This window comes from Lytechinus pictus, unplaced genomic scaffold (assembly GCF_037042905.1).
Source record: "Lytechinus pictus isolate F3 Inbred unplaced genomic scaffold, Lp3.0 scaffold_20, whole genome shotgun sequence".
Taxonomy (NCBI): Eukaryota; Metazoa; Echinodermata; class Echinoidea; order Temnopleuroida; family Toxopneustidae; genus Lytechinus; species Lytechinus pictus.
This window is the reverse complement of record NW_026974141.1, coordinates 12,638,939-12,652,239: the sequence shown is the minus strand read 5'-3', so window position 1 is coordinate 12,652,239 and position 13,301 is coordinate 12,638,939. Positions and strand designations below refer to the sequence as shown.

General features: G+C 32.7%; 1 protein-coding gene across 4 annotated transcripts in view; it reads left to right on the top strand.

The window, feature by feature from the left end:
- Positions 1-11,365, top strand: part of LOC129282894 (beta-parvin-like) — a 38,155-nt gene extending 26,790 nt beyond the window's left edge. For 2 of the 4 annotated variants that reach the window (XM_064114712.1, XM_064114709.1), the window contains 4 exons: positions 1,358-1,459; positions 2,325-2,397; positions 3,681-3,795; positions 7,588-11,365. In XM_064114712.1, the coding sequence (XP_063970782.1) occupies positions 1,358-1,459; positions 2,325-2,397; positions 3,681-3,766 (261 nt within the window). In that variant the 3' untranslated portion in view covers positions 3,767-3,795; positions 7,588-11,365. The remainder of the gene's footprint in view (positions 1-1,357; positions 1,460-2,324; positions 2,398-3,680; positions 3,796-7,587) is intronic. The other 2 variants (XM_064114713.1, XM_064114711.1) reach the window with 1 other exon arrangement.
- Positions 11,366-13,301: the final 1,936 nt, after the last annotated feature.

Sequence of the window (13,301 nt, the reverse complement as noted above, 5' to 3'; positions counted from 1 at the left end):
AAATGAAAAACTATATTTTTCGATGATATAGGCCATATTGCCCTTTTTTGTCGAACAATGATTTGCCAGCACTGAAATAAGAATTGCATAGTTAACAAGGCAAGATTACTTGGGCAACAAAATAGACATAAGTTGTATTAACAAAGGTATATCTGGAACCATGGTTCAACTTCAAGACTTACTGTAATAATATGTTTATCAATAATGATAATAATGATATAATGATAATAATAATGTTAATTATGATAATAATAGTAATAATGGAGATGATGATGTTGACATTAGTAATAATAATGATACTACTAATAATACTACTACTAATGATAATTAATCATGATAATGATAATAATAATGATGATGGTAATGATGATGATGGTGATGGTGATGGTGATGATGATGATGATGATGATGATGATGATGGTGATGGTGATGGTGATGATGATGATGATGATGATGATGATGATGATGGGGATGGTGATGGTGATGATGATGATGATGAAAATTATGATGGCGATGATGATAATTATGATGGTGATGATGATGATTATGATGGTGATAATGATAATTATGATGGTGATGATGATAATTATGATAGTGATGATGATGATTATGATAGTGATGATGATGATGAAGATGATGATTGTGATGATTATGATAGTGATGATGATGATGAAGATGATGATTGTGATGATGATATGAACATTTGAAATGTGCTGATATCCATCATTAGCAGATACTCATCGTCACTAAAGATGTTATGATTTCTAGTCAGTGAATGAAGACTCCATGCTTGGTCTGTAATTAAAATTAGTCAGAAAAAAAATATAAAGGAACTAGTGGTTATGAACCTGTTGTACATTAATTGCTGGGCTACAGACAAGATATTTCTACTTCATCATGACTGTGCATTGAACTAGTATTGAGTGGGTATTATAGTCACTTCCTAGCCAGTAGCAGAGCAGCCAATTAATAGAATTTTTAAGGGGAAAGTGATACTAAATAGGATTTCTTGCCTAGACTAGAAATGGGATTTTTGTAACTTCTAAAAATGATGATTTTTTTTGTGTGTTTTTTCTTCAAAATTTTAAAGAAAAAATAGGAATTAGGCTTAAAGACAAGATAAAAAGATATAAAGAATAGTTTTTTTTTTTCACAACTGATTATTGCAGCTCTGCAGTAGTAGATGTCAGGTTCAAATCGTACCAGTTGTCATGTTTTCTGAGTTACTTCTGATCACAGATTCAGCAGGTGGTGTTAATCTGATATGTTGTAAGTGCAAACAATACATTTCTTGTCATTATATAAAACTTCCCAATATTCCTCCATCATAATTATTTGTTTTCTTTTGATTTCCTAGTTTCATGACGGTGTGTTCTTTATCCTGTTAATGGGTCTGCTAGAAGGCTACTATGTACCTCTACACTGCTACCATATGACTCCTACAACATTTGAAGAAAAGGTAGGCTTAAACTCTATATTCCAAAACAGTGCTGTGATGAGCCCCAATTTTTTATGGGGCCAGACCTTGGGTATGGGGCAAAATTTCTGAAATGCTGCGAGTGAGCGAAAATGTTGACCTTTTTATTACAAAAACCTAATATTTTAATAGATATTAACATGATAATGTCTCAAATCACGAAGAGATGTGATTTTAAACCACAGTTAACCCGACTCTTCGGATACGTACGATAGAGTTCTAAAAGGTACATCAAACTTCTACACAGAATTCTGAAATTTTGTCACAAATATTTTGCATACTAATTCATAAAATATTTATTTGAAAAGGCACAAAAAGAATCTTTTCTTCCATTTTCAATTCGCGTTTGCACAGGTCAATTTCTCATTGCATTTATCTGCACCACTCATATGTATGTAAGAAATACAGATACACATTATTTATTCATTTCAATGCCTCATTCGTTGAAATTGAACTCTTTGAGTGAATTATTTTCAATGATAATAATAATAATTATAATATTAATGATAATAATAGTTCTTGCATAGCATATAACACATTATAAATAACGTCTCTATGCGCTTCCAAAGGAATTGGATATTATTACCCCGGCTGTAGCTCAAGCAGCCTTCAAGTGCTCAGTGCATTTCAAGGAATAAATTCCTGCCAGGTACCCATTCACCTCACCTGGGTTGAGTGCAGCACAATGTGGATAATTTTTTTGCTGAAGGAAACTACGCCATGGCCGGGATTTGAACCCATGACCCTCTGTTTCAAAGTCCGGAGACAAATCCACTGGGCCACAATGCTCCACAAAATGATGCTGGATGAGAACCACATAATTGTTTTTTCTTCATTGTTTTTGTAGGTCCACAATGTAAACTTGGCCCTGGATCTGATGGACGACGCTGGCCTCCCTAAGGCTAAGGCCAGAGCTGAGGGTGAGTGTGTCACATAATCCTGGGCCCCGTCTTACAAAGAGTTATGATTGATCCAATCAATTGCAACTATGGAAATCCATCAGTTTCATAATTTTTTCTACAGGAAATGTGCAAAATGTCCTTTGTAAACAAAGGAGAATACACCGAACTGTCAAGAAATCAATGAATTTATGGATATACATTCATATCTAGACAAAAATTTGAGAAAACGTTAATTTTATAAATGTTGACATTGCTGGCTTTCTATGATTGCGATTGATCGGATCAATTGCAACTCTTTGTAAGACGGGGCCCTGTTATTCCTTGATGGGATGAATTTTTTTTAATTGGGTATTGCAAAAAGGAATGTGTTACGAATGATGACACATAACACTTACAAACTTTTCAAACGAGGAGAGTATAAATCTGATTTTGTACATCCCTGTCTATGAAGACTAAGGCCTGTATTCTGAAGTCAGGTTTAACTTAAACTCAGGTTTAAAGTTGAGGTTTAAAGTTGTGGTTTAAGTATGGATAGTTAATAGTTACATAAATCACTAATGGTAGAGATATCATATTTCAGCTCATTTGGCTCTCAAATCATTCATAATTGTCTAGGAAGTATAAATAGATGATTGTCTTTACCATCGATGAATCGGGAAAGAGCACAGTAAATATAAGAAACATTCAACTTAATAAAAAATTTGACACTTTTGGCTTCCCATAATTTAAGCACAGAGTTAGACCATGGTCTAAGTTAAACCTGACTTCAGAATATGGGCCTAATTGTCCATAACGAACCACCTGCTTATGAAAATTTTTTTTCTTGTATCATATTAATAATCATGATGATTGTTTATCATTATTATTTTCATTTGTATTATCCATTATGGTTTTTTTCTATCATTCATATTATACATTCTGTTTTATTTTTTCTATATGTTAGGGTTTCAATTCTGATTGAAAAAAATAATTAGTTGAATAATAACTGCAGTAGCAACATTAGTAGTAGTACTACTACTTGTTGTAGTAGTAGTAATAGTAGTAGTAGTAGTAGTAGTAAGTAGTAGTAGTAGTAGTAGTAGTAGTAGTAGTACTATAAGTAGTAGTAGTAGTAGTAGTAGTAGTAGTAGTAGTAAAATAAGAAGCAGCAGTAGTTGTAGTAGTAGTAGTAGTAGCAGTAGTAAGCCTCGTTATAATGGTTTAAATAGTAAAAGTAATACTTTCCTTTTTTTTTTTTTTTTTTTTATTATTTGTTTTACAATCATTAATTTCCATTGATCAAATATATTATTTTCTTCCAGATGTTGCCCAACTTCATCTTAAATCCATGCTTCGTCTCATCTACAATCTATTTCTGAGATACAAGCAAAATGATATTTTCATCTAAGTTCCTCCTCCTTCTTTCTTCTCCTTTGGGTATTTCCATATCAATTCTTAAATGCCTGCTCTTATAGATGTGGTACATTTGATTCAGTCGTTCATATCTAACCACTAAAACCAAATTGGTGCTCATTTTTTGCTCGAATGAGATATGTGTTTTCAGTGTTCTGTGAATACATGTTGTCTTATTAACACATCTAAGATTTCCTTGTTTCACTTTGCCTTTCTTTTCTTTATTCTTTCTGTCTTTATTTACTACCTTCCATTGTCTATCAATGATTGTAATTCTGTCTTCTTACTTACCCTTGCATTTTATTCTTTCTTTATTCTTCCTTTCATTTCTTCCTCTTTTTTCTGCAATATTTTCTTGTTTAGATGTTCCCCGTTCTATTCACACTTTTTAAAAACCATATCAAGTTTCTAGCTATCTAACTTTCTTGATTAATCCATTAAAAAATATTTTACTCTTCATTTATTCTTCTTTCATTTATCACATTCCTATTCCTCGTCTCATTCTTCCTCACCATGGCTTCTACTTTTTCTGTTTGTCTTTCTTTTAAGTCAAAAGTTCCTTTCTTTTTTCTTCTTTTTTTTCTTTCTTTCTTCCTTTCCTTCCCTCCCTCCCTTTCTTTCTTTCATTTTTTTTCCGTCTTTCCTTCCTTTTTTTCACTCATTCATCCACGTTCATGCTCCTTCAATCTTATTTTTTTGTTTTACTTCATCACCTTTTACCCTGGTCAAACAACTTGAAATACCTTCCTGTCAAAATATGTCTAAAAGACCCCCCCCCCCCCCATTTAATTTTTTTGTTTATTTTCATCCTTTTTGTTTAATTATACTCTTACTTCATTTTTTTATTCTCTCAATATTTTCGCTTACATTCTTTCTGATTATCTCGCCCTTCAAACTTTGTTTATCTATCTTCTCCCAATTTTATTAACTTTTTCATTTACCATTCTTTCCATCCCCTCAAAACTATTCTGCACCGTGCCAACTTTCATGTTCTTAGTATATCCATGATGGGTATTCTACATTCAAATTTCTTACTTTTCAAAGTATGTTCCATTGTCTATCGTTAAAGGGGAACTTCACCCTGAAGAAAAGTTTGTTGTAAAAATAGCAGAAAAATTTATAAAAAATATTGCTGAAGGTTTGAGAAAAATCTGTTAAAGATTAAGAAAGTTATTTGAATTTTGAGTATTGAATTTGTGACGTCATAAACGAGCAGCTGCCCCGTATGTTATGTAATATAAAATGCACAAATTTCCCTTTATTAATGGTTAATGATGAATTATTATTGTTTTCTTTTCATGATCTGGTGTGAAATGATTTGTCTATTGTACAGTAAAAACCATTTTCAATTTTCGGAGAAAATGACATTTCATTGATATTTTGCCATTCGCTATGTAGGAATGCTGCTCGCATATGACGTCACAAATCAAATGATTAAGATTCTAATAACTTTTTTAATTTCTTGATGCATTTTTCTCAAACTTTCTGCAATATTTTTATTATTTTTTCTGCTATTTTTAAAATGAACTTTTTGCCAGGGTGAACTTCCCCTTTAACAGCTATCTTTTTTCCATCTTTGATTGTCCAAGCATTAAATAATAAGATAGTTGTTACAAGTGTGTGTCATTGTGATCGCAAAAATAATGTTCTGATTTCATTTCTTTGAAGGTTAAATTTGATCATTTTCCTAATGGTCTCTAACGCAGTTCAGTTTTGTGAAGTACCGAGAAAGAAAAAATTCCATGCACCATTCATGAATGATTATATATGCCAATAGTAGAAATGCAAAATGCATGTGTTCTGTGATCGATTTGAATGGCGGCAAACATAATTGTCATAAAATTCTACCATTTAACGATGAGTTTTATGAAAGAGGTTGATCTCAATAATGCTCATACAGGGCATGTTCATGAAATTGTGTGGTAGTAATTGTTATACAATTAACATGTTGATGACTGATGTGTGTAAAAAGTTATTAGTTGTTAGATTTCTCTAAGAAACAGTAAATGGTAATTCTGTGTGGAATGAATATTGTTAACTTCTGAGTAAATATATATTAACAGCATGGAGAAATAGAAATTATGCAAATTTTTATAAATAGTAATAGCCATACGGTAATTATTGTTTTCACCATGAATTATGCTCTGCAAAAAAAATATATATATTGCTGTTTTGTCGCCATTTTGTGTACTTATTCCTGAAGACAATTCTAAATAACAAAATTTGCCATATTCTAGTTGTTTTTTAAAAGGCTAAAAAATGGCTGTCAAAGGAGAGACAAAACTGTGACAAAACAGCAAGTTGCTCACTGAATTTGATTGTCTAAGGTTTAACTGACATAGCAGAGCTGCAAATATTTAGTATTTGTGAATAATTTGCAAAAGGAGTCACTCTTAGTACAGTAGTACGCAGCAGATCTAACTAAATTGATGAATTGGTGATTGACTTGTCAGACTTTCTAAGATTTGCTCCAAGAAAGTGATCAATTTCATCTCCTTATTGTGCTCACTGCTATGAAAAATCGCTTGTAAGTCCCCCATGTGAACTTCCAATTGGTTGAAAAGTTATGATTGATATTTTTGTAAATTGGGTTTGATAATAATTCTTACTGCAAAGGGATCCTGATCATTGTTTTAGATCCCTTTTAAATGCATCTAAAAATGAAAGGCAACCCCCCTCCCCCCCCCCTCCAAAAAACAACAATATTTGCCAGTATAAATGGGCAGTTTTGATTTGTTGAAAATCTAGTTTGCATATGATATCTTTGTAAATTCGAATTGAGTGCAACTCTTTTATCAAATAGCTTCAGGTTAATGTGAAAAAACCTATGTGAAATGCAACTAAAAATCACTTGCAAGTTTAACTGCGCTCTATCGATTAATTAAAAATCAAGATTTGTTTGATAGTTTTGTCAATTGCATTTGATTTTATTCTCTTTATGCAAAGATCTCCATGTCAATGTTAAAGATAAATGCCAGTTGTGGTAACAATTAAAAAAATGAGTTTGTAACGTAATCTAATAAAATGACCACAGAAGTGCCTTGTTTGTATAAATAGATAAACAAATATGTGCTAAGGATTCTTGAAGAAATTCTGTAATTGCTGAGAAATTAGCAAAGTAGCATGGGATTCAATCAAAATGTCGGGTATATTTTTCCAAGGGATAATATACACTGTCCCACACATTCCTAATCTGTGTTGGTGACCTACAGTGAGAATGTTTTTTTTCAACTTAGATTTCATGATTTCACAAAGTTCAGTTTATGTAACTTTACCAGAGGGCCGTTTCATAAAGTTGTTCGTAAGTTAAGAGCGACCTTAAGAATGACTGGTGATCCTTTTTTGTGTGTTAAACCATCGCAGATGAACATGTTGGTGTACCGGTATACCATTTACCACAAGAAAGGATCATCAGTCGTTCTTGAAAGTTGCTGTTAATTTACGAACAGCGTTATGAAACACCCACCAGGGGCCCGTTTCATAAAGTACTTGCAACTGTTGTAACTTTGCCATTATAGCAACTACCATGGTAACATTGATTTTGATTGGCTTTGTGCTGAGTCCTGTTACCATGGTAGTTGCCATTATGGCAAAGTTACAACAGTTGCAAGTCCTTTATGAAACAGGTCCCAGATCTAGATGTACATGTAGGATGATATAGTGACAGTTAACGTTGATTTTACAGACTTTCTTGTGAAATGAGTGTTTACTGCAACTGCTGTTATTTATCTTTAAAGATTCATTTTGAAATGGATCTGAAAGTCACTTGCAAGATGAGTAATTGTATGTTTTCTTCATCCTTTCTTTTGATGACAGATGTGGTGAATTTAGACTTGAAATCAACTCTGAGGGTACTCTACAACATATTCACCAAGTACAAGAATGTCCCGTAAATCACGTCTTCTAACAACTCAGTCTTTAGTTATGCATCAATCATGGAGCTTGTTAACGCCAGGTGTCATAAAGCTGGAGCTTCTTGGAGCTTGTTAACACAAGGTTTTATTAAGCTGGAGCTTCTTAACACCAGGTTTCATAAAGCTGGAGCTTCTTGGAGATTGTTAACACCAGGTTTTATTAAAGCTGGAGCTTCTTGGACCTTGTTAACACCAGGTTTTCTTAAGCCGGAGCTTCTTGGAGCTTGTTAACACCAGGTGGGTGTTTCATAAAGCTGTTCGTAAGTTAAGAGCGACTTTAAGAAGGACTGGTGATCCTTTCTTGTGGTAAATGGTATTCACCATTCAATGTTCATGGTTGATTATGTAGCGCGTAACAAAGGTTCACCAGTCGTTCTTAAAGTCGCTCTTAACTTACGAACAGTTTTATGAAACGGCCCTCAGGTTTTAGAAAGCTGTAGCTTCTTGGAGCTTGTAAACACCAGGTTTTATAAAGCTGTTCGTTAGTTATGAGCGCCTTCAAGAACAACTAGTGATCCTTTCTCGTGGTAAATGATAGACAACAGATTTAATTGGTGTTGGTTTACTTCCCAAGAAAAGGTTACCGGTCTTTCATAAAGTTGCTCGTAACTTACGAACGGCTTTATGAAACACTCGCCAGAGTCCCATCTCACAAGGAGATACGATTGATCAAATCAATCTCAACTATATGGAAATCCATCAATGTCATAATTTTTTTTCTACATGAAATTTTCACAATGTCCTTTGTGAACGAAGAGGAGCACTATTAACTCTCAAGACTGAGGGAGGTAAGAGTATACATCATATCTAGAAAGCATTTTAAATAACATGCATATTTGATTATTGCGTTGCTGGCTTTCCATAGTTGTGATTGATCGCAAATCATTGAAATATGGGCTCCGTAACACAAAGAAAGGGGAAAACAGGAGAGCATTTCATCAACATTTTTGTCCGACAAGTTGTCAGATCTTACAACTTTGCTTGATTTTGATGAGCTATGAACCACCATTACTATGGTAAAACGTCCGACAAGTCCTTTCATGAAATGATCCCCTGGACACGCAGTAGAACGTATAATGAAACGTTAAGGGAAGGGCACCCGAGATAAACATGAAAAACAATGTTTTGATTACCTATTTAAAGGTGATTTTTATTTTAAATACTTTTTGCCATTTTTGTGTGGATCTGGACAGCAACAGAGGCAAATCTGTTGCAAAATTATTTTGTAGTCAGGTGCCACGATTGCAGACAAGCAAAGGCAATATGCAAATTATTAATATTTGATTCAAGTGATGTGAATTTCATGTGATAGTGAAAATCATGATTGAGAGTGCATGGTTTATAAACATTAGAGGGCGGCATATTAAAATTTATTTGGAAATCTTTGAGTTGATGAAAAGTTTTCTGTTATTTTTTTTTTCATCCCATTTTCTCCTTCCTATTTAAACACCAACCCACCTTATATATTTCCCTTTTTGTTATTCATAGTTTGATTTTATTATGATTTCAATATTTTTCATGTTTATGATATTTATTGTCTTGATATTTTTATGAAAATAGAGCATAGATCTGTATTCAAGGGCAGATTACATCATCTCTTTACTTATCAGATTAAAATCAGAAGGATGTTACTTCATATGTTTTCATGCAAAGGGCACGTTCGGTTCTTTATAAAGTTAAACACAACTCGACCCATAATAAAAGTATGCAGATTAACTATAGACAGCCAGTATGAAGATTAATTAACTATGGAAAGCCAAATGTGGCACAAAGCTTTCACAGTTTTAGGTGCCATGAGCCTAATTACAACAGGAAGGCTAAAGATATTCGTTCGACCCAACCCATTCAAATATTTTTCAATTTGATATTGCTGATTGACAAAAGTGTCTGAATATGATTCAAAATCTAACACTGATTCTAGAAATGGTAACTACTGAACTTCCTTTGCCCAAATTGGGAAGATATAAATTGACTTTGGAACTATTTTTTGACTGGCGGAAGAATTAGGGCTATTTTACTGTTTCAGTTGATAAATTAGATCCCATCATAGTTATCTTTATAAATGGTGATTTATTTTTAAAATGAGCTGGCTACGATACCCATTTCTGGTCAGATATGGAATGTCAGATATATATCCTATCCAATGGTAGTAAACATTCATTCGACCCTCTAATTTCACATTTATTTTTTATGAATTTTTCAAAAGTGCCATTTTAACACACAAGTCTATGGGGAATGTTTTACTCGCATGACGCCTTTAGTTCAATATTTCAACATATTGGTAACTTAAACTATTAAAATAAAACATCAAAAAATGGTAATTCTAATAGTTTTCCACCATTAAAGCAATGATTTGAATGTTAAGTGGCAATAAGAATTATAGCATCATAATGAAAACATTGATATGTTTGGTTTGATACACCTAGCTAAAACCATAGATCCTAAAGCATGGATTGAACTAAACAAAGGCTAGAAAACATATCAATTTGTATAAATCAATTCTATTAATGTTAATAATTTCAACAGAATCATTATGTCTGAAATTAGAATATTATGTTAGTAGACAAAGACAAATTTAGGTTTGGAAATATGAAATTGTATTTTTGTAAGGCAAGTGTTCTGACAATGTGTGCATGACTTGGGATAGTATAAGAATGTATAAAGGTATTTTTGCATCAATGAATATAGCTTGATCTGAGTTTTTCCATGATATTTCTTTCCCCAACCATATTTTCTTCAATAAATCCTGTATTTCATTACATATTCTTAACTGTTTTAATAAGTTTACATTTTTTATATATCTCTAATAATGGTGCTATACATTTCAATCAATTATTTGTGCATTTCTTTTTTCTATTTTGTACAAAGAAAGTTAAAAGGTTTGCCTTGTGAACTTCCTATATCATATCATTTATAATGTCCAAAGTCACAAGAATAGTAAACCTATTCTTAGCTCCCTTTAAGGCTGCATTTATGCTAACTTTATGAAGGAAGATTCAGCATTTTGACACTCAATGCCATCCCTGTTCCAAAAAGCAGTTCACAGGTTTATGTATTATTTCCTTAGCTTTTTTGAGAGAAGCCAATTTCAGAAACATGCACTACATATGCTATGTGTGTTTGTGGATAGTGCATGTTTGTGAAAGGGACTTATCGTTTACCCGCAGTTTGCCATCCTTATTTGTATTATTTCACAATTTATCCTAATTTGTGTTATTTCACAATTTTTAAGGACACGAGTATTATTTTTTTGAAATAAATTATTGCTTGTCTAAATGCTGGTCCTGTCTCCAAAAGAATGTAAATATACTCATTGATTGCAGGAATTTGATACCAATCTTTTATATAAAAAAAAAATGTTAAGCTTTATTTCATGTCCAACTCTTGCTCTTTTAGTTAATACCTTTAGTATCCCCTGTCACATAAAGCCCAACAATCGATCGTAAGACTGATTTTTCATAAATTGATCACATTGATACTCACTTGCAATCAATCTTATGCTTTATGCAACAGGGGGCATGTATGGAATTCATCATAGATGATGTATATTGTATTTGTAAGTCGATTTAATGTATTTATTGAATAGTATTTGAATCCTGCATGTATATTACCTGCATGAGACTGTAGATAGGCTTTATTTCTTTTGTAAGAAAAGAATAAAACCTGTGATAAACTTTGTATGAATTTTCTCTGTTTGGTGGAATTCTGTATTTCATGTGTTAGAGGAAGAAGATTGAGATTGTTGCTGAAAAAGAGGATGAAATTGAAGAGCAGTTTACTGATTGGTATGATTTGAAGGATGTATGTAATGGGATATTTCATGATCCTGAATTTGATGAATCCAATGCAGTCATTTGAATAATGGTGATTCCAAAAATATTGGAATGCCGTAATGATTCCAATAACTGGAATGCAGTGAGTCAATTGCATCAAGAACACAGCTGTTGTTGAATAGGTCTTGCGGTGTTGAAAGGAAGGAATGAAATGAAATAAGTCCAATATTTGTAATGCAGTTTGTCTACAATGTTGCTATGTCTGACAAGCTTTCAGGGTAAGAATGTGTGTTTAGAAGGTATACATACATACAATAAAATATACAGTACAAACATTTGATTAGAGGGTTTATTGAATGATGTTGAACCGATGATCTTAAGAACTTGAACGTTTGCTAGAGGATTGTCCGATAAAGCAACATGTGTTCTTTACAAAATGTATTTGGAATATTTGAATGCTATATATTTGGAACTTGGAAGTTGAATGTCCCCATTATATTCTCAGAAATGTTTTAACCAACCTATTGGGTTGCGTTGTTAATACATTAATCGACCAACTATTTGGTTTTAAAAAATCCCATTCGTTTTATATGCAATTTTCTTTTTTTTTAATAGTTGGGAGGCTCATGTTAAACATATTTTTTTCAAAGGAACTTGCATACAAATTAAACTTTACAAAGCAAACAATTGTGTCCACACGCTTTCCAGACATAGTAAAACGTAGTATACAGATTAGATTAAGAATATTATACATGTGGTTCAATCATGAAAATTGAATTAACGGAACACTTTACTCATATCCCCCACCCCCCCCCCCCAACAAAAAAATGATTAAAAAATATAAATGGAGGAATGCCATTATTGGCTGTTGATTAAAGGGAAGGTACGGGCTGAATATATTTATATCTAAATAAATAAAGTAAAATTTACAGAGCAAAATTGTGAAAATATCAAAATCGGATAACAAATAACAGTTATTGAATTTTAAAGTTTATCAATATTTTGTGAAAACAGTTATATGCACATCGTCATGAATATTCATTAGGTGGGCTGATGATGTCACATCCCCACTTTCCTTTTTCTTATGTTATCATAACTGTTTCTTTTTTCATAACATGAGTAAATGATGTGTCTCCATTGTGACGAAATAAGTTGCGGCAATAAAGAACTAATGCACTTAATCAGTTGCCAATCCAATTGTTTTAGTTCTTGGTTGAAAAATGTTGAATGGACCTAATTTCATATAATAAAATACAAAAAAGAAATGATATGGCATCATCAGCCCACCTAATGAATATTCCTAAAGACATGCCTAGAACTGTTTCACCGGAATATAGCAAATCTTTAAAATTCAATAACTCATTTGTTATCCGATTTCGATCAAATTTTCAGCATTTTGCTTTGTGATTTTTACTCTATTTATTGAGATATACATATCTCCAGCCTGGACCATCCCTTTAAACAGTCAATTATATTCAAGTAACTTTCACAGAGGGTTCGATGTATTGGTGTGTTTATGAAGGTGGATCCGTGTTTGTGTTGTGTTGGTTCGACAGTCTGTGGGGGCAAGGGTATGCGTATGAGAATGAGTGAGACAGAGACTGACTGTTATTTTTTTAAGCAGAAAAATCTATACGAAGGATCAATGTAGAGCAACGAACGTAGAGGGCAGCAACACCGTTCGTTGATTTGAGGTCAAGTCCACCTCAGAAAAATGTTATTTTGAATCAATAGAGAAAAATCAGACAAGCATTGTGCTGCAAATTACATCAAAATCAAATGTAAATAAGAAAGTTATGACATTTTGAAGTTTCGCTTATTTTTCACAAAATAGTTATATGCA